The sequence below is a fragment of the Amphibalanus amphitrite genome, unplaced genomic scaffold (assembly GCF_019059575.1).
Source record: "Amphibalanus amphitrite isolate SeventyFive unplaced genomic scaffold, NRLGWU_Aamphi_draft 000074F_arrow, whole genome shotgun sequence".
NCBI classification, from domain to species: domain Eukaryota; kingdom Metazoa; phylum Arthropoda; class Thecostraca; order Balanomorpha; family Balanidae; genus Amphibalanus; species Amphibalanus amphitrite.
Genome location: NW_024881570.1, coordinates 745,121 through 770,910, shown reverse-complemented (window position 1 = coordinate 770,910; position 25,790 = coordinate 745,121). Strand labels below are relative to the sequence as shown.

The 25,790-nt window shown below is 49.9% G+C and overlaps 2 protein-coding genes and 1 long non-coding RNA gene across 4 annotated transcripts in view; 2 read left to right on the top strand and 1 right to left on the bottom strand.

The window, feature by feature from the left end:
• The window catches only part of LOC122379259, a 31,343-nt gene extending 14,428 nt beyond the window's left edge, over window positions 1–16,915 (top strand). Inside the window, exon 4 of the mRNA XM_043361290.1 lies at window positions 15,757–16,915. Within this exon, the coding sequence (XP_043217225.1) occupies window positions 15,757–16,049 (293 nt within the window). The 3' untranslated portion in view covers window positions 16,050–16,915. The remainder of the gene's footprint in view (window positions 1–15,756) is intronic.
• Window positions 9,416–14,224, top strand: LOC122379262. Its single transcript, XR_006256151.1, has 2 exons — window positions 9,416–10,122; window positions 13,367–14,224. It is a non-coding gene; the product is annotated as an uncharacterized LOC122379262 (long non-coding RNA).
• LOC122379255 (F-box/LRR-repeat protein 7-like) overlaps window positions 16,892–25,790 on the bottom strand; it is a 47,043-nt gene continuing 38,144 nt past the window's right edge. For both annotated transcript variants that reach the window (XM_043361281.1, XM_043361282.1), the window contains 4 exons: window positions 24,202–24,401; window positions 20,919–21,591; window positions 18,199–18,384; window positions 16,892–17,718 (listed from right to left, as the gene is read on the bottom strand). In XM_043361281.1, the coding sequence (XP_043217216.1) occupies window positions 17,183–17,718; window positions 18,199–18,384; window positions 20,919–21,591; window positions 24,202–24,401 (1,595 nt within the window). In that variant the 3' untranslated portion in view covers window positions 16,892–17,182. The remainder of the gene's footprint in view (window positions 17,719–18,198; window positions 18,385–20,918; window positions 21,592–24,201; window positions 24,402–25,790) is intronic.

Genomic DNA, 25,790 nt, shown 5'->3' with positions numbered 1-25,790 from the left:
TGAGCGCTGCATTCATGCCTCTTCAAGCGCTGCCGCGGGCCGGCGTTCCGCTGAGCCCTCGCCGCTGTCGTCCGTCACATTGCACCAGGGTGTGTGCAGATGAGAAAGCTGACCAGAGCCTACTGAGTAGTAAAGAACGGGACGCACTGGGAATGCCTATATTTTGTTGTCACAAAAAGTCAATGCGTTACCCTGTGCGTGGCATCGTTCTGGAGAGGAGAAACGAGCAGATATTTCACTTGAAGAGGAACATCGATATACCTATCACAATAATTTGACAACAAACCTTTTTTTATAAATGTAGTCCGAACCTTTTGATAGGAAGGATTCACAAGGACAGAGCCACCGCTAAGCGAAGCTTGTTGCGGGGACCCTGCCCTTTACCCTCCGATCGCGCAATTCCAGTTCTATGGCAGAATTTAGAGTCCAAAGTTTAACGTGCGCACATAGCCGCGCACGGCCGGTCCCCTCACTGACTTCGCCTGGCAGCGGCCTGCCACCAACCGCAACCATACCTGTCAGGAGGCCCATAAATGTCGAGCGCCCGCCGCGCTTCGAACCCGGACTGTAACCGGGAACGCGTGCTCTCACCACGCGGAGTCCAACGCTCTACCAACTGAGCTACGGGACCGGCACGCCTACCAATAAAAAAGGCATAAAATCTGTCACGAAAAACAAATGAAGATGAAATAGGCACATCTACATACACAAGGCATAAATTGAGAACATTTGACAAACCTTACGTTAACTGGGGATTTACTTACCGTCTCGTATTGGTTGTGCCCAAGCTGTGCCCCTCATTTGGCAAATCCCCCCAAGTGCTGCAGTTGTTTCAACTGCCAGAGGGGTGCAATGGTTCAGATAGCTTCTGAGTACCATTTACTATAGCACCGAGTTAGGTATTCTTCGAACAAATTGTGTCTCATTCCATAGTCCGAATGGTGTGTAAGCCGTTTCATTCATGGTAAGCCATTATAAATCATAGAACACATGGCAAGACCCTGTAAATAAGCAGGGGTAAGGTGCAATTGTGGCGTGACATATACTCATTGTTCCGTGATTTTAACCTATAATATGCCGGCTCACCCTGGAGCTATAAACAAACATGGGGTCCACGGTGCAATAAATGAACCAGATTCCTTGTCGCAAAGCGCGCTGAGCAACTCACAACTGGACGCTGAGCCGAACGTCAAGGTAAGAGCTGCTCCGCTAGAAATCCCAACATAATCCGATGGTCAAACATGGTCAAACGTACAGTCAATCTGTGATTCAAGGATCATCTCCAAACATAGATGTTTTGGGCTAGTGTTGATGTAAATGAATAGGTAAAAAAATAAAAACAGATAGTGAAACGTTATTTGGTGACGTGTCAAGAATTGTAACGCATTTTTTTATGTCACTCACATGTTGATTCCAAAGCAAATCGTCTACGAGCTTACAACGCAGTCTATTGTTTACTCCTCCAGCGGTTACCGACTGAAGAAGACCACACAGGGTTCACAATCGACCTGGGCCATACTTGCAGATGATCTAAGATAGGTCGATTTGCAAAAAATAAGACATGCATGTACATTTTTTTTCAGACAGTACAGGACATAAGGCTCGCTAAAGCCCCCGAGGCCCGAAGATGGTGTTAACATTCTTCGTTTTATCGGCTGTGATTCGCTTCGTCATAGCTTGCCAGAAGATTCCGCTGTACTACGGCACGCTGGACCCAGCTCTAGCGCTTCCCGGAGGACCGATAACGGGCGTCATCTCATCGTGTCAATGCTGCGCCTTCTGCAATAACAATGAACTGTGCAAGAGCTTCAGCTTCCGTGGCAGCACCGGCGAGTGCACGCTGTACAGCAAGGTGGGCAGCTACCCGACGTTCCTCCGACAGGACTGGGGTGCGGAGGATACGGAGTTCTACATCATGCCACGTAGCTCCACGACTGAAGAATTTTGCCGTCAAGATGAAGACTGCGTGAACGGAGAACCTTGTTTGGGGAGAGTTTGCACCACCAACCGAACGATAACCTGTCTCTCGATCAAGGAGCTGAACCCCACCATCAACACACACACGTTCTGGGGCGCGGTCGACGGCACTGAGATCCGACTGTCCTGCTTGATGGACGTCCAGGGCGGCGGCTGGACGATGCTTGTTGATGCCATTTTCAACTTCTTCTGGCAGCCAGCGGACGTCCTGAGTCTGAACAGTATCGGACAGGGTGGTGTACGCACTATGGGACAGCACTACTCAGCACTCTGGTAAGAGAATGCAGGTACACACTATGGGACAGCACTACTCAGCACTCTGGTAAGAGAATGCAGGCGCACTGGCTTATTTGCTAATTCTATACGCAAAGCCCTTCCCTAAAGTTGGAAACGTTTACTTATAAATTGATTTTAGAAGTAGGAATTACCCACAGAAGCATAAGTCCGCACCTATAATTATCGTGTACCGAAATGTATTCGCTAAGCTAGCACCGCTATCAAACACCTTTGCCACCTACCTCGGATTTAGGGGAAGCCGGGGGAAGCCCGGCCACCCCGTTTCCAGCTAAATTATTCACAATATAATGCTCAACTGTTTGTCCTTTCAGCGTGGCAGCTAAGGTAACGCCAGCAAAAAAGTTAAGGCTAAAAAAATTGCATATTGTTAAAGTTATAGAGCAAAAATGATATTTTAAGGGTTTTTAGCTAAAAAGTGAGATATCTTGCACTGTTAATGTTATACCATACAGTACTAATATTTATACGAATGTTATGTAAGGACCGTTTAAGTGTTTGTAATGAGGGGTGACGAGGCAGGTTGGCTTAAGTATGACATTTTTTTTTCGAACATCGCTGTTCAAAATAAGAATTAGCACATTGGGGTAACCCCGGGCGAGTGGCCAAGCTTACCCCCAACCGAGAGCAATGCCACTAAACCACTGTTTTCCATGAGATAATAGGTACTGAGCAGGTTTGGTTTACACCTAGATCAAAGATAAATTTCGAAAATAAACATGTTATCATAGACAAAGCCAGTCATGTCACTTAAGGTCAACTAGGGTCAAACTACCTTTTTGCAGATAACGCGACAGACAATGAAGCTAGAGCTTCAAAAATGGTGTTGTGTTCCTCTTCATCAGCCGAGTCGAATGATACGCAAAATGATGCATTAAGGTAAAAACAAAAATAATTTTTAAGGAATTTTGAAATACACATTTTTTGTCAATTTTGCATCACGATTTTCATCGACCTGTACTGTATATGTGGTAGACGCTAGCTAAAATGCCAGTAGTGACATAAACTCTAAGATGTCCAGAGCTAATCAGTATCTTAACCCTAGAACGCCTAGGGGGGGGGGGGTTGTATCAACCCCCCCTGAGGTTTTTTTCGAAGTGCACGCTAAACGGCTTGTCGTAGCGGGCTGAAATTGTCAATACCCTCTGGGGCAACCTTTGCGCATCTTTTGCCGAAAAAAAATTGATCGGGTCATGTCAGGTCACGGAGTTATGACGTCATAAGAGGTACAGCCTCCGGCCGACAGTTACCAAACGTGTGCGCCGAATCCCTAGGTTTTCTGCCGGTGATACCCACATTGTTTGATGGATCATGATGAAACTTCCCATGCATGTTGGAGCAAGCATTGGCTATCGTGTGGTGCAAAAAAAATTGACCGGGTCAGGTCAGGTCACGGAGCTATGACGTCACAAGAGGAACAGCGTCCGGTACTATTTTTGAAAAGCGCCCGAACCACTATTTTGCTAATTCTTGTCACCTCAATGGGAATATGCAGCAATATTAGCTTCTATAGGGAGCAAATGGACCTCCCAAATCCAAAAATACAATCAGATTTCAAAAATTCAAATTTTGATTTTTCGAATTTCTGCCGCCGACTGTGACCTTGCCGACTTCCGGCGCTCCCAACGCGCCATTTTTAGAACTAGGGAAACGAAATACATACCAAACGATAGAGAATTGATCAAGGAACACGATAGTGAAGATTTCAAGTCGATATCTCCCACCGTTTTGCCGCAATCGCCGCGGAAAGTTGAAAAAGTTTGATTTTTTCGGAAAATTTGACCTTTGACCGGTCATAAGTAGGTCAAATGTTGACCTAGGACCAAAAAATATACCACCAATCGCGAGATCTCGTTGAGAGCAATCCGTTGGTTTTTTCCGCTAAGCTCTACGACCTTCCGTTTCGAAACGCCAGGGGGGGGGGGGGGTCGTAACAACCCCCCCCCCTGGTCGTTCGTGTTATGAGAAATGGCCTGGTCGTGCGAGGTTAACCCTCGCACGACTATGGGTTAACCCATTAGATACGCTTGGCAGCTTTTGCTGCCACAGGACAAAATAGCGCCGCATTCCTAAACGTTGCGGTGAACTTTCAAAGTTCTCACCCGAACGGAAGACCAAAACAATGCACGTCATGTGCGCTCCGAATTATTGATCGAGAAAGCGAATGTGCTGAGAAATAAACAATTTATCGCGGGGGTGCCAGGTGCGCGCGATGGCGGCCGTGCGGCGGACACCAAAGAAGTCACTTGCGAAGGTGGTGTGAATAAATGTTACCTTTTTATTATTGATTATTGTAAAGAAATGTGTGGTTATCAATGGGAAGAGCTTAGGTGCGACATGAACTTCTCTAAGTATCGCCAATCGTACGTTATATTTAAGTGGCAGCAAAAGCTGCCAACCGTATCTTACGTAGTCAAAAATGGAGCAGTTTCGTCCTTTTTGCTATGCCATTCGTAAGTGAGCAACAATGTCTGGCTTTATGGCTCACAGTGTAATGCCCCAGTTCTTTGCCTTTCCAAAAATGGTCATTACCGGGGTTTCTGCTATTTATTCTTGTCTACAGAGCATTGCATACCAACACACTACCAGGCGTGTAATGTATTCCGCCATTGCTGAAGCAGGGACGTTGAACGGAGTGGTGCGGACAAGCTGTCATCAGAGGCGCCATCCCTCAAGGGGCGCGCCGTCGCCTAAGGGAAGGTGGTGCCGTGGCTCTATAGATGAACGGGAAGAGGGGCGCCTGCTAGGCCTGTTGGGGCGCCTTTGAGGCCTAACTATGGGGTCGCCCCCGCCCCCCGCCCCGCTCCCGCCCCCCATGCAAAAGAGGGGCGCCTACGAAGGTCATGGCCATAATGGCGCATCTGCACGAAAGAGGGGCGCCTGCATGCCGAAGAGGGGTGCCTATGAGGCCCAATGGGGCGCCTCTACGAGAAAGAGGAACACCTGTAAGGTCTATAGGGCTGCATGTAATGTCCATAGGGCACCTTTATGCGAAAGAGGGGCGCATTGCATATGAAAAAGAGGCGCATTGCACAAGAAAGATGGGCGCCTCTGAGACCTATAGGGGCGCCTTTGATGACCAAATGGGCGCTTACATGGGAAAGAGGGGTGCCTATAAAGCTTAAAGGGACGTCCTCCATGTGAAAAAGGGGCGCCTGGGACTTGAGCGCCCTTTCGAGCTGTCCGAGGTCGCCGGAAAGTTTGTATATGTCCAGCTCCTGCTGCACTATCCTCCAAAATAATTCGATTGGATTTAGGCCAGGACTGTTCCCTAGCCAAGTGTCCTTCCCCAGATATCGGACAGATGGTCCTGGCACCGCCTAGTTCCGGAAGATCGATGAGATGGAGGTCCGTCCAGCATGAAAATACTGTCCGACCTGCGGGACACCATGCGCCGTTGGAACACGGGGTAGTGGTCTTTTAATGCCAAATGCACGCTTTTTCAGTATATTTTCTAGATAGTAGTCGGGATCGACTTCGTCTTTTGCTAGATCACGTCCAGCTGGTTCAGCTCAGGCCCTGCTAGGACATCGTGATCGTTCGACATACCATTGCGGCGAGAATTTTTCGCAGAAGTCTGTCGGAACTTGGGCCCATGCTCGTTTTGGGGGGTCCGTGTGTTGAAACCATTGAAACGGAGACCCGTCGCCGAACTAGACCCGCTTCTACATACCTAACTCCGTTTCCACTCTTCTACCGGCCAGATTCTCCGTTTCGTGCAAATCTGAGGGCTCTGGGCTTGCTGATTTTCGTTATTTTGGCCGCACCAATAGTCAAGCGCCTTCAGTCCAAGGGCGTTCCTCCCTTATCAATGGACAACATTATCCGAGTGATCATTATGAATAACACTTCAGATTCTCCGCAGAATGGTCAGCCTTCCCAGGTGCTTTCTTCATGACGATCTTGGGGACGGTTGAGACTCAGGAGGACCATGCTGATTGGGGCTTATGCGTGACGCTACTTGTCTCCCTAAACTTCTTCTACCAGCGCTTGTTGGTGAAAACGGGGGCTTTAGAAGTGTGAGGCAGCGTCCTTCCATGTGTTGCCACTTGCCAGCTTGGAGCATGCCAACAGCGCAACTACGAACCTCTCAACTGTAAAGCTAAACCTTCATGCGTAGACGTTCAGTAAATGCGCCGTTCAATGGTTAAACAACCATGCCAGTGACCACCATTGGTAAAGGTCAGCTTTTTAGATAATCTCCGCTTCAGAGAAAGACTCAGGGACACAATTCGTTGAAAGGAACGCGATATTTAGGAGCACATTGGAAACACGCCAAGTTGCTTTAAATAAACGGTCGACGGAAGTCATCAAAACCTTCGTCGCATCCTATATAAGATTTTGTGTGGAGGGGAAGCGCGTGTGAGCTGAAATAATGAGAGAAAGAACATGATATCTCAGAACGAGCTGAACTGTTAGCTGAGGTCTGGATTTCGAGCTCATTTTTCTTGAGAATTATTGGCTACGGTCGTTATTTGCAGGCTACGGTCGAATGGAAATCCGAACAATTACACATATTCAAGATCATATCTGGTACGTAAATAAAATAGTTCGTAAAAATTGCACATGCACCAACAGGAGACACTCTGTGGCAAAGGTTGTTGGTATCGAAAGATCATTTCCTCGCGGTTTTGATATGCTTGTGCTTTGAAATGTGACAAACCACTCCATTTTTGACTATGTAAGATACGCTTGGCAGCAAAAGCTGCCAGACCGGAAACGTACACTTCCGGTTTCGTGATCTGGCTAAAAATGCACATGTATTCTCCTAAAGAGTGCCTGACAAACATATGTTAAAATCGCAGTGAAAGTCGACAAAAAAAAGTTTTCGGCTCTAATGAGTTTTAATATTTCACTTTCCGTTAATATTTGGAAGACACATAATGGTTTCATCAACTCGTTGTAAAGCGCTGGGGAGGTGGCCGGCGTTACCCCTATGCCGGGCTTACCCCAGAAAAATCAACACTTTTTAAAAGTCGATTTTCTCAACCTTATACTTATTCCACGAAACCGAATTTTTGGGAAGACACGGCCAATGAACTTAGCTAGCTAACAGGATATCAACATTTTATACAGCACGTATGGTATGTAATAAAAATGAAAAAGAGCTTACTATGCCGGGCTTCCCCCGCCTTCCCCTATCCAGTGACTATGCCTAAAATGACTGGTCTTCCGTGTCTGCCCGTAGGGCCGCCGACCTAATCCGCGACTCCAGGCCGGGAGACTACAAGGTCATCGTAAGAAGCCAAGGTCAGTTCCGACGCAGTACTTACTCAAAATTTTCGCTGTTATCCTTTAAGTCGTAAGAAGAGAACGTAACTCGCCCTCCCTTTTTGATCCAAGCTTTTTCAATGCACATATGTTCGATATCAGGCGCACTTATTGTCTTTCCTAACTAGATGCGTCTATACTTAACCCTATTAGTGGCAGGCTCCTGGCTACCCCTATTAGTGGCAGGGGGGGGGGGGGGCTGTTTACGACCCCCCCCTGATATCTCGAGATCTAACGGGCCGATTTTCAAAATTCAAACGGCATTCGATTTCGCTCAACGTGATCTACATTTCTAAAAAATAAAAATTAAAAATGTCAATAGGGGGGTAGAGGGGGTAAAAACGGGCAAATTGCAGACACATTTTAGACTGTTTATCACGGCCAGGTTTCTGAACCAATCTTAACGCAACTTTTGCCGATCGATAGAAAATGAACCAGGAATTCACATGGATCCTAAAAATATACATTTTCAAAAAAACATAGGCGGATACAGATCATTGAGATTGGGGGTACACAAAAAGTATAGTAAATAAGGCTTTTGTTGGTACTGTTTCTAAAAAGGGTGGTAATGGTCTTGTTATGTTACAATTTTCTTATGAGAGAACGACTACCTACAATTGTATTGGTCGTGCATAGGCGGTGTCAGGGCACCTATGTTGGGAGGTAAAACATAACCCCCCTTTTTGGACGCCTGGATCCGCCTATTATAGCAAAAACCTGTCAAAAGAGGATGCACAATAACTTTGTATATGTTATCACATGATACCTTTCATTCACTGTTCGTAAAACTGGTGCATACAGTTATAATACATCAGCATCGTGATCTTCGCCCAAATGACTCGCTTCACGAATAGGACCCCCCAATTCCCAGTGCTCTGGAGCCGCCCATGGTAAAGTTATGAACTTGAAATTTTCAGGGAATGTGCCCAATTTAGTTTAAGGAAAAGTAAGAAAATTTCAGCATCGTAGCTTCAGTGGTTTCGGAGATATTCCCGAAAAACCTGAGGGGTGGATGAAAACAACCCCCTGCCACTAATAGGGTTAACAGAAGACAACATATCGCCATAATTCATCCTCTGTTGCTTTTTCCATCGCAAGGAAAGTTATTACCTATAACCAAAACAAGCTGCAGATTTTCTTCACCAGTTTTTCAGTCTGCAACATAATAATTTTCTTTCACCATTACCACTTATGTATGTAGTTCTCTTCTATGGCCCGAGGAGTTCTTGGCAACATATGTAGGCGTATGTACAGTAGAATCCGCTTAATAAATCCACGGAAAATAAACCCAGCCGCTTATTGTGGCCAATTGAGCTGTTCACGGATTTTCTCCGTAGATACCCATACTTAATAAATCCGCTTAATAAATCCACCCAATCCGCTTAATAAAGCCACTTGGGAGTTTCAAAGTCCGCATTGACGTCTCCCCACTCGAAATGTGGCATCCAAACCGCTCCCAAAGAACCACTCTGGAGCAGCGGTCTGCAGCAGTTGGACTTCTAAAAGTAGAAGGACTTCAGGGCTTTCAAGAGCGCAATCACCATGCACCTCAATTACAATTGAGGTGCACAATTATTGGGGGTACTGACCCCCGCCACCCAACCAGTGCAGTGGCGGAGCCCCTGGTCACTTTCACTAATCACTGGAATAAGTAAGGTAATGAGGAATGTTAGCTGTACGTTTGTATTGCAGGAGAACCGAACGTGCAGCCGCGATGCATGCTTTTTTAATGAAAATGACTTACTTCGGTTAATAAAGCCACCGCTTAACCCGCGCCCCAGTGGCGGTCTCAGCCAACTTCGCCCTAGTGGGGGGGGGGGGGGGGCATATGTTACCACCCACCTCTAACTCAAAAACTAAGAGGGCTATGTGGGAAACTTTTCCCCTCCAACGCGGCCAGGCCGTGGCTGCCGCCGGACCCGGCGGACCGCTACGCGACCGCATCGTCACCCCACCAGCTGATGGGCGTAGAACCATCCCTTCCGCCCCGCATTGCCGGAGGCCGGGGGCGGAATGCGGCAGCGGCCGCGCTGGGCCGCGCAAACATCCGCAGGGGAGGACGCGGCGCGGCGAAACCACGGAGCGGCGCAGCAGCGCGACCAGCGGAGAGTCCATGAGACCCAGGTGCCTCCGCCGGCGCGGGTGGACCCAGCCGGGCCACCTGGCACCGCCCCTGCGAGCTCATCTTCTTCATTACCTGTTACGATCACCTGGCCGGCCGACTCCCACCGTTCGGCGCCGCCTGTCACTTGGAGGGGAACAACAACAACCCCTCTGGGCAGCAATCAGGGCAGGCCGGCGGCCGGACGGACCGTTACTAGGTCGAGTCGGCGGCACCATCTACTTCCTCGTTCTGCTCTGCACTGTTCTGCTCTGTCCTGTTCTGCCCTGCCATGTTCTGTGCGCTCTGTCCTGCGGGACTAGCCTTGCGTGCCGCGCCCGAGGCAAATGCCAACCGCCGGAGGCGCGGTATATAAGCTGAGTCCCGCAGTGATCTCGCTCTCTTCGCTCTCCACTCGGGAGCTACGTTGGACTGCCCAGTGCGCGACGTGTGCGTCCATACCTCCTACCCAATATCATGTAAGTAAAAGGGTGCGGCCCTTATTTGGGGCAGTGTATATAGCCATGATCAATGTATAATAATGTGTGCATATGTAAATAATTACCTTGAAAACTTGCACAGTCTGTTGTGGGACAAATGGTGGGGGAGAGAATGAACGGCGAACTGAACTGAACGGCACCGAACTAGGCAAACGTAACATAGAGCAGCTCGGAAGCTCAAACAAACGCTACCTTTTAAACGCCACGGTTAACTTCGGCACGCCACGCTACCAACAGTAATCCCAACCGTAGCATGATAGAAATAAGGAACGTAACACGGTAACAACGTATAGAGAGAAAAAAAATAGTTTCACAGTGGTGGCAGCGGTGGGATTTCTAAAAACTGACTTGTTTTATCTTAAGCACGCCTAAGGCGAGCTAATTAATTTATTGTCGGTTCCGCTCCAAACAGGGCGGCGAACCCAACGTTTTTCTGTTTGTTTGTTTTTATTGCAATATATTTCTTATATTGTGATTTGGTTTTGCCTTTAATATTAAATGCAAGTCATGTATGTAGGTATCGGGCCGTTCATGTTCGCAGTGGTTCATCTCCCCCAGCTGTCCCGGCCAGTGGGCCAGGCGGGCGGCTTGGCCCTCGCGGTCAGTCACCGCGGGGTGCCAGCGCCGGCTCGCGGCGGTACCGCGGCAATTAGGCCCTGCCCTCCGCTCTGTCTGATTGGTGTAGGGACGGAGGATGGGCGTGGCCAAATTGAGTGTGGGGCTGAGGGGTGCCTCTGAGGACAGTGTATGCCCAGGTGCTTTCCGCGTCATCACTGAGGTTTCTCTTGGGTTTCTCGGGTCCATTCGTGCATTGTGCTGAAAGCAACGAGTTTTGAGGTGAGCGATGGAATTCGCACTTATCGAAGTCGCGATTGCCCTACCAGTGACCCGGGACGATTGTTTATGAGGGACCGGCTGCCGTCTCATATTGCAAAGTGTACACGCCTCAAAAGCCCATCAACTGAGCGGTAGGCCAAGCGCGGCTTCGGGCCAAACGTTGTGTGGGGTGAAGCGCTGCTCCACGCCTGATTGGGACTGCAGCCCATCAGAGCGAAGTGGGCATAAACAATCGTCCTGTGTGAGTCAATACCCGACTAGAGATGGGTTAGTTCGGGGGTAGAGGCCTTGTGTCCATAACGCTACTCGTTTCTTATTTAGTGCTTTCAGCACAATGACCGAACCGGAAACCCGGAAACTGCGAACGGGAAACGCTGACCATGGGAAAACATAGATTGACAGTTTCTTCCAGAGCATTACCAGACCACGCGTTGGTCAGGATGCGAGACCGCTGCTGGAGACGCCAGCAGCGGAATGAGAACGGGCTGGAGGCGGTGGAGGAGCCGCAGCTCCGGGAGGACTATTCGTCCTCCTCGGACGCAGAGTCACAGGTGGTAGTGACCGAACTGACTCCACAGGTCCCCCAAGAGAGGAGGCGGCGGCACGGCCGACCCAGGGCCCGCGAGGTCTCAGCGGATAGGAGACCCCTGACCGTTATAGTCCCTGAGGACCTATAATATGCCCTTGCCCTGAGGAAACTGAGTTGGGAGTAAAGTAAGGATAGCTTTGCAATCAGTTTGCGCCCCAGTATGATGGTACATGGCTTCAAGTGTATAAATGTGTTTATAAGGCGAACAGACATTCCAGTGGATATTGATTTCAGTGCCTTCAGCACGGCTATCGTTAGCGGAGAAACAAGTACGCAGGTAGGTAACAGACTGTAGGGCTCGCAAGTCGCAAGTGTCTAAAATGTTATTGATGGTTTAATATTGCTTACTGCCAAACATGCAAGCGTTGCAACATCGGCCAATCAAGTGGTCAGATGCAAGGGTACAGTGCATTAGCTGCTAAAGTTACCGTAACAGAAATGTGATTAAATGTGTTGAATCATTTTGCCTAGAGGACTATGATGTTGTTAATGAATGTAAAGGACGCGGTGGCCTACTTGTTCCTAACCCTGTCCGAGGTACAGCACATTTATTTTACCAAATACCGTCTGCATACCTATGTCTTCCGGCGAAGTCAATGTCTTTTTTTCAGTCAGTCTAAATGGAGTGCAATGAATAAGAGTGAGCGCTGCCAGAAGGCCAATAATTGCATCCGAACGCTGAACTGCCGAGACTAACTAGAACGCCAGGTAACGGTCATAAAAGTACAGCTCTATCGAAACAAGCATATTTGAACAACTAGACCAATTCTGCGGCAATGTCCATCCCTGGCCGTTACAAATGACGAGAATTGGGCAACGATGTTCTGAGCGAACTCAGCCTCCCGCGATATCAGGACTCACAGTTGTCCGGTGTATGGAGCGTCGGCTCTAGTTGCAGTACCTACTTGCAGTGGCAGATAGCCAAGCGCCAAAAGGTTGCAAAGACAGCCCAGGCAGCACAAAGTGCACACCTGCTGCTCGCTTCTTGGGACCCTACAGCAGTGAAACCCATCGGCGTCCACAGCGGTGGTCTCCGTCTTCAACATGGGTCGACTCCATTGCAGATAGGAGGAGTTCGCGTCAGAGTGAGCTATCACTGTCTGGAAGGTCACCATTAGCGGGCTAAAAGGGTCACAAAGTCATGGCAAACTGTCCAAGCACAATGGTACTGGCACCTGCACACCGGCAGTCTTGTGTAGTCCAACAAATGGGACGGTCAATTACGCTCGGGACAGAGATGCTCGGCTGTCACTAAAATGGCATCAGTGATGGGACGTCACGGAGTCGCCCAAAAATTACATTAATATACATATAAGTTGTACAATGCTTAAGGACTAGAATCCAGTGAAACGTTTGTTAACGTGGCAAGGCAAGAAGCCGATACTTTGTGTTTAGTTGTCCGAGTTTGGGATAAGGATGCGAATATACGGCAGAGCTGAGAGCGCTACTCTCACACTCAAAGGCACAAGAAAAGAATAAATTTAAGCAAAGTCATAACCAGTTATTACTGAGGCACGACTGTTTGACGCCATTCCGCTCCTCTCACGACCAAGTTTAAATCCTAGTCCACATTGGTTCCAAATGGCCATTTATTTTGTAAATGACGAGGAAGTAACGCATGTCATGCAGTACCAAGGCGACAGCAACGCAGTAACGCAGTAAGAAATATTAAACCATAGTTGAGGATCTAGAGGAAGCAGTACCGGGGCAGAGCTAGCTATACTGAGCTTTTGGATCTCCCAATTCAGTTGAAATATCAACATGTCCAGGATTTGACAGGTGCTCTATGACCCACAGATCTACCCGGAGTTCGGAATCGCTCTGTCATCTATATTCATCGGAGGGATGTGGGAAACTTTTCCCCTCCAACGCGGCCAGGCCGTGGCTGCCGCCGGACCCGGCGGACCGCTACGCGACCGCATCGTCACCCCACCAGCTGATGGGCGTAGAACCATCCCTTCCGCCCCGCATTGCCGGAGGCCGGGGGCGGAATGCGGCAGCGGCCGCGCTGGGCCGCGCAAACATCCGCAGGGGAGGACGCGGCGCGGCGAAACCACGGAGCGGCGCAGCAGCGCGACCAGCGGAGAGTCCATGAGACCCAGGTGCCTCCGCCGGCGCGGGTGGACCCAGCCGGGCCACCTGGCACCGCCCCTGCGAGCTCATCTTCTTCATTACCTGTTACGATCACCTGGCCGGCCGACTCCCACCGTTCGGCGCCGCCTGTCACTTGGAGGGGAACAACAACAACCCCTCTGGGCAGCAATCAGGGCAGGCCGGCGGCCGGACGGACCGTTACTAGGTCGAGTCGGCGGCACCATCTACTTCCTCGTTCTGCTCTGCACTGTTCTGCTCTGTCCTGTTCTGCCCTGCCATGTTCTGTGCGCTCTGTCCTGCGGGACTAGCCTTGCGTGCCGCGCCCGAGGCAAATGCCAACCGCCGGAGGCGCGGTATATAAGCTGAGTCCCGCAGTGATCTCGCTCTCTTCGCTCTCCACTCGGGAGCTACGTTGGACTGCCCAGTGCGCGACGTGTGCGTCCATACCTCCTACCCAATATCATGTAAGTAAAAGGGTGCGGCCCTTATTTGGGGCAGTGTATATAGCCATGATCAATGTATAATAATGTGTGCATATGTAAATAATTACCTTGAAAACTTGCACAGTCTGTTGTGGGACAAATGGTGGGGGAGAGAATGAACGGCGAACTGAACTGAACGGCACCGAACTAGGCAAACGTAACATAGAGCAGCTCGGAAGCTCAAACAAACGCTACCTTTTAAACGCCACGGTTAACTTCGGCACGCCACGCTACCAACAGTAATCCCAACCGTAGCATGATAGAAATAAGGAACGTAACACGGTAACAACGTATAGAGAGAAAAAAAATAGTTTCACAGCTAGAAAGACGCGGTAAAAAGAAGTCGATAGCTCTCAATGCGTACGTTTGAAAGTATTTCAGGCATTTTTCACCTTAGAGCAATATTGGGGTCACCAGAGGTCATCAAAGGTCAAAATTTGCCAATTGTCATTATATTTTTCAGAAAACATGCCGCTATCTCAAGAACTATGGTAGATAGAAAACGCATGGAAAAGCAATCGATAGCTTTTGAACTCTTCTTTTGATAAGGTCATTATCAAAATTGACCTCAGGTCAACGGTTTAGCCTCCAGAGGGCAAAAACTCCAAAAATAGCTGTTTTTACCAAAAGCGTTTTTCGACATTAACTTTCGACTACAAAAAGCCACGACATTTCTATTGCCAGAATCGTGTTCCCCTCGCCGAGACGCGTCGAATGAACTATAATTTGACCTTGAAAGGTCAACTTGAAAATTTGACCTCAGGTCAAGGTCATGACCTGACAGGAAAAGGTCATGTTGCATATCAGTCGATGCGTCTCAACAAGACAAACACAATGAGACCATCTCCAGCGTTCTATCTTTTTCCAATCGCGAGTTATTGGCAAAAAACTGTTTGTAGCCTCAAATGACCTCGGATGACCTTTCTAGAGGCTATCAGCAAAAATGACACCTTGGCCATCACGAGTGGTCTAAATCATTGTGATTCTGAAATATTTGGACTGTTCCTATGCGTACACACGGATCTAGAGGCATTTTCATTTTTCTCCCTTGACTTGTAATGGAAAGGTCACGCCACTGACCTGACCTTAGGTCACGAATATAAAAAATCCGAGATATGCAAATTGTAGGCGCCCATACCAGCATGCAATCCACCAAGTTTAAAATCTTTCTGACAAACACTGCAGGCTGGACATGATTGCAAACTTGTTTTTAGGCTTGGTCAGTTAACTTGACCTGGTGACCTGACCTGACATGACCTGGGGTCAAAATTTTCACACATTGTCCAAAATTGATGTACCAAATGCTACCCCAAGCGGCGCGGCGTTACGCGCCGCGGTTTTTTATTCACACGCAAAAAACGCGACAGGGTGGTAACATATGTCCCCCCCCCCCACACTGGGGCGAAGGCTAATAAATCCAAAACATCTTGTCACCAAGGTGGATTTATGAAGCGGATTCCACTGTACCTATTCCAGTATTCCTATTCATATTCATATAAATTTGAGTAATACTGAATCGACTCAGGGCTTACGGCTTCGGGCTTATCGCCAATCGCTGTATCATTGACGAGTGGATGAATTTCACTGTTTTATCGCACTGTGTCCCTGCAGCTCCGGAGAAGGGCGTGCTGTTCTCGGCGCCGCGAGCCCAGAGTCTGCTCGGAACCACGCCCGTCAGTGTGCCCTACGCGGCCGAGCCGGCCGGCAGCGGCTTCAGCTTTTGGACAGGTTCGGTGGTGTTCCCCTACATGTTGAACCAAAACGGCATCGTCTATCACATGAATGACAAATCTTACATTCATGCCGGTGGCATCATGAGAAGCTCCCCAATCACCTACCGTCGCTGGGCCAATGGCGCTGAACATCCTCACACTATGCAGGTCTGGATTAAGGAGGGACAGTAGAAGACGCTCTACATATTTTGCTTTCTGTTCTCTTTTCCTCCTTTTATCTGTCCCTGTCACATATTATGCAAGTTTCAATTAGTAGCTGATAGCACGGCATTATATACCTAAATGCTAGTTTGTGTATCTACGAGATTCACACAAACGTATAGGTAAAACCGGAATGAAACGCACGGTAACGGACCCTTTAAAGCTTGGAGCGGAACTAGCTACAGCACTCTCGGAATTAAATGCACTCCTTGTTAGTTCATACTTCTTCGGCATTCATTTCACTGCCTAACAGCGCCTTTTCCATTTGGATGCACCTGGACAGAAAGGTGTTCTTGGGAGCTTTACTGCGTGCGGCGCAAAATAATGAAGTTGATAGTCCTGTCAACCTATAGTTTCCTACTCCCATCCTGCTGTCCCATCCAGCTAGCGCATGATGGGACAGCGAGAACGGCACACGCTGAACAAGTGATAACTGTGTCACCACTGCCCTGCGGCACGTTCAATTTTAGAGTTATATAAATTCCTCTGTGAATGTAGGTGGGAAGAACATGACGTAGGATAGGCCGACGTCTGTTAACATGTATGGCGATCTATGGAGGATGTAACGGAAAGGACATAGCAACATAACGCAAAGGACGTTAGTAGGGTGGTGTATAGCGTTGCTGTGTCCTGTTCAGTGTGACTTTCCGATCGTAGCTTACCACTCAACAGATAAGGAACAGCGTTTAGTTCATTCATTTCATACAGCTCATGTGTCACTTTTATTGATTAGTACATATGTTTCATCCGTAAACAACGAATTTGTTTACGGTAGTGAGCGGAGGAATTCAGCGTGTAACAAGAAACAAACAAACAAATACATCATGTATATTGGACTCATTTTTTTTCATTCAAATGTGTAAAGGCTAATTTCAGAAAAATAACAACACATATACTTGAAGCAAAATATGTACAAATATTTGGCATTCACATATCTATGACACGTCATCGATAAAAAGGCACCCGGGCGCCGTCACCCGCTGGGCAGGGCGGCAAAAACGAGACACTCGCTGGTTAAAACATCACACTTCAGTACAATACAGTCTCTATGTTGATAATAAATAATATCACGTGGTTGTTTTGTGCCGTGCCGCGGCGGCTGCTCAGTAGAAGCCCGGGTTTGTGTGCTCGATGATGCAGCGTTTGCAGTACTTTTTCACGGTGCGGTAGCCCTCCAGTGTGACCGGTGAGTCCTGGATGTTGAGCTGCTGCAGGCCGCGGCAGTAGTAGGCGATGAACTTGATGCCGGCGTCGCTGATCATCTCGCAGCTCTTTACGCTCAGCTTCTTCAGGTTCGGACAGTTTTGCGAGAGCATCTTCAGGCCGTGATCAGTGACGTCGCATTTGCCGATGTCGAGCGCGCGCAGCCGCTGACAGCAGCGGGCCACTACCTCCATGGAGGCGTCAGAGACGGCCTCACAGCCGCGCACGTTCAGGTAGCGCAGCTTGTAGCAGCTGCGCGCCACCTGTTTGACGCCGGCGTCCGAGACGCGGTCGCACTTGGCCACGCTGAGGTAGCGCAGTGTGGGCCCGAGGCGGGCCAGCTCGTGCAGGCCGTAGTCGGTGACGCGGCTGCAGTCCGAGATGGAGAACTCGCGCAGACTGACGCAGTAGCTGGGCACGTGCCGGATTCCCAGGTCTGCCGGAGACAGGGAGGGGGCGGTGCAGGCGTGGTGTCAGGCGGAGTCGAAGGGGGGTAACCAGTTGCCAGGCTTGGTTTACCTTGGACATAAAGCAAAGAAGCACCAATTCTAGCGAGAGTTTAAGACAAACCGTTCTTCGTGCTAAACGGGAACGACAAAAGCTTGCTGAATAAGCAGCAGTTAAGACATTGAAAAGCACGTTGCACTCTAACTATAACTACCATGCTCGACTACTGACACGACATAATTTACAGTAGCGAAATGCTGAGAAATAATCTACCGCCAACGTTTTCCGAAAAGCTACCACACTGCAAACGCTACAACTCCTCCGGTTTATCACACCGGCACTGCTCCTTCGGAACGTGCATGCCTTGGGCCCGGCTGAGGCGGCAGGCCGCTGCGCCCCGCGGTCGGTGCGGGGCCCGTCATGTCGCCCGTGCCGCCCGTGCCGCCCGTGCCGTCCGTGCGCCGCTCACCTGTGAGCTGATCACAGCGGCGCATGTAGAGGTGCTGCAGCTGCGGACAGTTGTGCACGATCACCTGCAGGCCGGCGTCGGTCAGACTGTGACAGTCGGTCAGGTCGACGTACTGCAGGCACAGCTGCCGCTCGGAGCCGGCCAGCGTCTCGCTGCTGAAGTCGATGCACGTGATCCGGTGGCAGCCTGCCGAGGGAGGACGGCGTCAGATGGGAGGACAGCGGTGACGATGTCGTGTGCCTGCTGCAAGAGGGCGGTTAGGGGGAGTCAGCCGGTGGACGAGAAGGTACATGGGTCTGTTCCAGTCGCACTTCCAAACACCTCTAAACTCCTCCAAGAGCAAGATAGAGGAGGTTGGAGCAGGGCCCTCCTTGGCTTTGTAGGGGCTAGAGCTGCCACTTGAACAGGGAAGCAATCTTGGAGGAATCTAGAGGTGTTAGGAAGTGCGACTGAAACAGACCCATATACAGGACACATATGACGTGTGGAAAACAATGTGGAAAATGGAAAATGCGGATGTGGGAAAATTTAATGGTAGGTCGGGAAAATAGGTGAAACATAAATGTCGCATGCTACTCCGTGCTGCACCTTCTACTTTCCAGTAATGTTGTACCAACGGTTTGTATATAGTGCACGACCATAGACCTCTGTTAATACAGAGGTCTATGTATGGCGCGACGAATATCAAATGTAACCCACATCGCCGTAAATTTCGAACAAGTTATTGCCCACCAGTCATGCACTTCCTGTGCATAAAAACTCAATTTACGAAGCATACCATCATTACTCGACATGGCCAATGTCGGTATAAGGCGACGCGGTCGAACAGAATTACCGACATGCACGGCAGCGTACATACTGCCCGGAAGGTCCCGCTAGCCAATCCAGACAGTCGCAGACCTCAGTAAAGTCTGCACACTGTTATCGGGGTGTTACGTATATCACATCTATGTTAACATCGTGTGTTTGTGACCCCTGTGTATCGTGTTTACGTCAAGTTACGTTAGCCTGAGCCTCAAGCCGAATGTCGTGACAGGCCCCTGAAACTCCCGGTCAGGATGTCCGAAACTCAGTTCTAAGGCTGTACGACCGTAAGTTACGACATACGTAAAATGATATACCTGAAGTGCATGACACGAGTGACATAAGAAGTGCTTAAATACGAAGTGCATATCCGAGTCGCCTGATAGTTTGATCATTTTTAATGTATTAAATAACCTCGTGTACAAGTACTTAATTTCCGCTGCTGTTAGCTAAATACATGCAGCACAAAACACCCGGAAAAGCAAAAATCGATCCAGCATTAAACTCTTAAAAGAAATGAAATTCGCAATTTAATTGGAAAATGTGGGCTGGTCTAATTGATCTACAGAAAGCTGATCTTCCTTTTAAAATGCCTGATACGAGGAACGCAAGTCGAGCAGAAAAGTGACCTGTTGGCGATAACAAACGAACACTGGAACGAAGAATACCCGGTGGCACACCCAGACGGATGGGTGACACCGATGGTATGGCGTGTCAGCGACACACCGACACAGTGACACGGCCGGGTGACACGGCTCAGTCGTTCCGTCAGGGAGCTCCCTCGGGGTGACGGGGCGACATTCGGTGACTGTAGCCGGCTCGGGCAGTCTGTGTAGTGTGTATGTCGGGCAGTCTGTGCTGTATGTATCGATCAGAGGACACAGGCGGGCTGGTTGCACGCATGCTTCGCTTTCGATGGCGCGATAAGTCTGCCCCCGGAGCGGCGCAGCCGCTCACGGGTATGAATGATGATTCCAACTCAGCATAGGTAGGTACAGCTAAAAGAATGAAAGCTACATTTGTGCCTAGTACTCATGAGCAAAGCTGCAAGAATGAATAACATATGGAATTGGTCCAAAAGCTAGATTTCGCGAACGGTTTTACCGTGGCGAGGTAATACAAATATAATTAAAGACACTGTCCAAGGTACCATCGGCATAATTATTGACACTGTGCACGAGGTGCAACAAGGTAATGTTAAAAGACCTTTATTAGGAGTGAGTGCCATGTCATGGCTGGATTTGAAATGACTGAGTGGTGGGATCAGCTTTGTATAGCTAAGGCGATGAAGAGCCGAAGCACAATAGCTGACCCGGTTGTCCCTCTAGACGTAATTCGAAAATGATATTGACAATAGTGTCGATGGTCTAATTTTGAATCAAATGTCTCCGCTGCGTCTCCGTATTTTTGATTCTTTCATTGAATATTTCCATACTTCGTAATACTTTACTCACTTGAATATTCGCCACATTCTGTGATATTTGACATTACGACTGAAGAGCAAATATTCCGTTAACAACCAATGTATCGTTTTCAATAATGACAGCACGATCATCTTTCAAAGATTTGGCACGCGACAAAGAACTCAGTACAGCTCAGCTGTTTGGTCCGACAGACGTAAGCCGAACAAGTCACCTAGCATGGACCGTCTCAGCAGTCGGTACAAATTTCCAAACATAGCCACCAGAGGGCGCTACAGCTGGACTGCTCGCTGGAGGGTGGCGCTACTATAGTCAATAGTCATGCCTCCGCTGCTACCTTCCAACCTCATTTCCGCTCCTACTCCGATTCTCCTTTTTCAATTGCTCCTGCTCCTGCTCTCCTATCCTCCCTTTAAACCTCCCGTCCCGTGCCACTGCCGTTCACGCCCTCACCCTCCCATCGCCCGGCGGCACCCTCCTCTCCCCCTCTCTCACCGGTGACATCGAGGTGCTCCAGGCCGGGACAGTTGGTGACCACCTCGAACAGCGCCTGGTTGCTGACGTTAGCGCAGCCGCGCAGTTCCAGGTGACGCAGCTCTGGACAGCGGCGCGCCAGCAGCGACAGGCCGCGGTCGGTGAGTCGCGCGCACCCGTTCAGCTCCACCCGCTCCACAGTGTGACACAGCGTGCCTGGCGTGTCTCGGCAGAGCAGCTTGACGATCTGCCGGAGCGCCCGGTCGGCGCCGGTCGACTCGCCCGTCAGCGTGATGCTGGTCCACAGCTGCGGCTCCCAGACGAGGAAGTACCAGCGCCGGCAGACGCGCGCGCAGAAGCACAGTTCGTTGGTGGACAGGTACGAGAAGATGTGCAGGATCAGCTCATCCGGAAGCCGGTCAAACGGGGCCGGTTTATGTGTCCGCTTGCCCTTGAACATGGTGAGGATGAGCTCGTTGCTGGAGGGCGGCTCGGGCAGCTGCGGTGGCCGCGGCGGCTCGCGCACGCTGAACGAGGGCATGGCAGCGGCCGGGTAGCAGGCGGCCGTCTGGGGAGGCTCGCCGCCCCACGGCGACGGCTGCTGCCGCGGGGAGGGCGCCGACGGCCGCGCCACCAGCGTGTGGTAGCCCAGGTCGTAGGCGGGGGAGGCGCGCCCGTGGGCCGCCGGCACCAGCTGGAGACACAGACAGACACAGAGGTCAGACGGGCCAGCGGACGGACCCCTGGGGTCACCAAAGGTCACTGAGAGTCATCACAGACGAGTTGTCCAGTCGAGGTCATCGACGGGTGGTGCCGGTCAACAAGGCACTCGACGGACAGTGGCCGGTCGTGACTCGGCATCGAGGGTGCGGGAGAGTCCGGTCCGAACAGAGTCCGAACGGCCGCTGACTCGGCAAAACCGCTCTCAGAGCGGCGACCATAGGTGGGCACCGCTGCACGCGGCTAACGGAGCGAAGGACAGACGGAACACGACGAGAGGGTAGAAAGTAGAAACAATCACAAAGAAACAGACAGCACAGGAGGCGGAGACTTGAAGGGAGACAGCAATCGGAACGATCATCGAGAATGAGTCCTGTTCGTCAGGCCAGTCCTCGGGCTTCACGTCTCTATCACCATGTAGAAGACCAGTCAGCCAGATCGATACTCATCACCTAGCCACCTCCCCATCACATAGAGTCCTAATGCAGAGCCCGACTCGGCCCGCAGTCGCCCCACTCCAAGTCAGCCCGCCGTCGCCCCACCCGAAGACCCACACTGTAAAAAATATTGACGAGCTATGTGTCAAAACAAGGGTCTCGAAACAGTCACCAGGTTGTCAATGCTTCCGGTACCTACCACTTGACTAGTTACCGCTTAGTTAGCTTACAGGCTGAGAACTATCCAGATCGTTATGATCCGGTATTGTAATGATACCCTAGGTGTACCTTTGTTTTGAAGTGCTGAATTAACTATCAAGGTTGTTTGACGTTTGTTTTCGCCTCAATCCGAAACGAGGAAGACCCTCATCAAATTATTAGGTGAAAGCCAGCCTCAGGATGATCAAAATACTAGGGGTAGTTTTGTCATAGTAATCTGTGAAGGTTGAGGAACAAGCCGTAGCAATGCACTTGTCACTAAACCAGCCTGAGATTATTCGCCAGGTAGCGGCTGCGTTTCCCTACTTGCTGAATCATGTTAGCAACTTTCCATTTCCAGACACTTTTTACGGCAAATAAATTGTTGGGTTATTTGGAAGGTGAATGACAATTTTATTTCTATAAGTCAATACATTTGTATTTCCGATTGCCCTAAAACTTTTTTTTTTTAATCGTTTGCGGTAGGTTTTTATTGTTCGCAATAAAGTTGCGCACCTGTGAATCCTTCACTTAATGCGTTCCCGGCTTCCCGGCGCCAGCTGTTGCGCTGTGCCGTGCCGCGTTCGGTCGGGGGTGCGCGAGTCTGTGCAGTGCGAGTGTTTATCACTGGGCAAACCTGTATCGTTTCCATTTGTGCAGTGTCTAGTTATGAAGAATTGCTTGCCGATATATGACCTGCAGTGATCGACGTTCTGATTCAATAACTTGCCATAAGCCATTATTCTCAACCAAATCGCGCAGAGACGTTTGCAAAGTTGTCGAGGGGGGGGGGGGGGGCGAAACAAGAGCGATTTTAAATGAATTGCTCTCCATGCAGTGCAATAGGACTTAGGTTTAATTTTTCGAAAGTTGTGGAGCCGCCCCCGGTGTCCGGCCTGGCCAACTCTCTCAAGAACCGACAGCTAACGGAACACTGAAGTTTCACTACGACGATTTCCGCCAAAGTTATGAAGAAAGGGCAAGTGCAAGAAGTACAAAACTTCTCTTGGTAATCAAAACTTAGGTTTGGCAAATTCCAAACCCTAAGTCACTACAACTGTGGATATAAATAAGCTGGTTATTGACGGCCAAGCTCTGGCCAATCTGAGGTTCAGACCTATCATCAAGTTCATGAGGCAGCTGCGGTTGGGCGGCTCACGGGCTCCACTGCATAGGCTCAGACAGGTACTCTACAAAATGTCGTCTGTGTTCTTAGGTTCAGATCTATCGATAGGTATGTGCATGCTTCTGATTCGATTGATAACTGTAAACGGGCGCTGGAAGTGAAAGATTCGCTTGATATACGAAAGGTGCATTGCAAGAAAGCATATTATTTCAGAAATACACTTTCATTTTATCTTGAGCGTTTTTGGAATGGGCCGGATGAATTCGTCATCAAACTGGTAAGGGATTTCGTTTGAAGACCACCGATATTTAATAATATGATGGTCTTCAAACGAATTCGCTGGCAAATTCGATGACTGGATTGGGCGGCGTAGGATCTGCTGGTCATCTGACTATGGGTTGAGCAATACGTTAGTTTTGACCTAGTTTGAGCTTCATTCGTTAAGTAGGAACAAGACGATGCTTCTTTTGAGCATCGTCACTAAACAAGCCGCCCTCGTTTTGACATTGTTTTTCGTTATTATTGTTACTAGGTACTTTGTTACCATACACAGCATTAACGAGGACCTGCTTCCAAAACAAGGCAGAAACGCTCCAGCTATTTTTGGGACGTGGTAAAAACTAACCGACACCTGGTAACTGTCATCTGACGAACACAAAACAAGCCAGGGGCTCGCAGCGTGTGTCAAAAGTAGGATGCAAAACTAGTCTGTACCCCCGACATTTAGCGTTGAGAATCATTTGACGAGGGGCTAGTCAATATTTTTTACAGTGCAGTTAAAGTGTCGCCACACTCCCTGTCAGTCCGCCGTCACCCCACCCACCTTGTGGTTGTAGACGGAGGGCGACATCCGACCGCCGAGGCCGGTCTCTGCGTCCGCTCTGGCGCGCACCAGGCCCGGGTGGCCGGGCAGCGCGGCCGCCACGGTGGCCATGTCGAACGGCGGCGAGGGCGCCGGTACAGAGAGTGGGTCCATGGTCAACGGTCGGCGCAGCTCGGCCGACAGGGCTCCTCCGACCACGTCTGTGAGAGCAGAGGGGCGCACAGGGCGTCAGATACAGCGGCCTTTCACGGACCGACGAGGGGCCGGCGGGGTCAGCCATGGGACGACACCGGGGCAAGACAGGGTCCTGCCTGCCCCTGGTGGCAGGCAGGGACAAATAAACTAGGCAGGAATATCCGACAGACAGAGCTGAACGGAATGTCATTGACCAGATAGGCGCGTCGCGGAGGAAGGGATACCTAGAAGGCATTCTACGGTAGGAATCACACATAATTCACATGAGCTCTTATGTGGTCCGCGGCCACCAACAGTCTTCCGGTTCCCAGGAGATTACAGTGGGATAACGTCAGTCGATAATCAAACTGGCTTCACTGGTAAATATTAGGAATTATCTCGTTAATGACAATTTCGAAAGGCTTGTGAAATACCAATTAAACCTTCAAAAGGTCAGCATCACTAGCGACTGGCCTAAGGGGACCTTACTCATATGACTAAGTGGGAGGCGGCATAGGTTAAGTACGTGAGCCGTGAAAATAGGTGTCATTGACCAGACAGTCGCGTCGCGGAGGAAGGGATACCTAGAAGGACTTCTACGGTATAATAAAGGCCGCTGACACAGGCAGAGACAACTGTCTCTCAAGACTTGGCTGCACTATATGAACCTGGAAGCAATCAGAACTGCCACTGACAGACCGGATGTAGGGGCTGCTTACACCGGATAGGGAATGGAGCTGCTGACACCAAACGGGCGCGGAAACAAATGTCCGTTTCTCCAAACGGCAAAATGGCAAGCATACAAAAACATTTCAACATGCCCAACACATACACCGACACTTAAGTAGTGACCAAGATTGATGTAGAAATGTCGGATACGCGCTAAAACCACAATGACAACAACACCTGTTTCTAAGTGCAGGAAGTGAGACACGTCAAGTCGCGCTGCCACTCCGAGCAGACGGATGTGTTTAAAAATGTGCCGCAGCTGGCGATACGAGAACCAGTCTCAACTCGAGTGGAGGGTCGCATCAGATTTTGTCGATTCGGGTCAGATAGCCATCAGATGACTCATAACAAAGACAGTCCGCCTCTGTGACCCACCAGCACGTCTCGGCAAAAAGCATCGAGTGCCTCCTTCACCCAGAACTCGCCGGGCGATACGGCGGGGCAGTGCGCCGGTAGCGTCCTCGCGGTGAGGTCAGTGGCGTCCGCTCGCGGGGCGTTGTATGCAGTGGGGGTGGCGCCGCTCCGAGACGGGTCGAGGTCAGTTCACCAGCCCGCCTAGCCGGGTGGCGTGACCCGCCCAGAGCCTCATGAATGCCGCCCGCGTATGAATAGCTGCATACACTTGGCTCGACACCAAGCGCCGGTGTGTGCTTGTTCGGGCGTTACGTCATCACGGCAAAAATGTC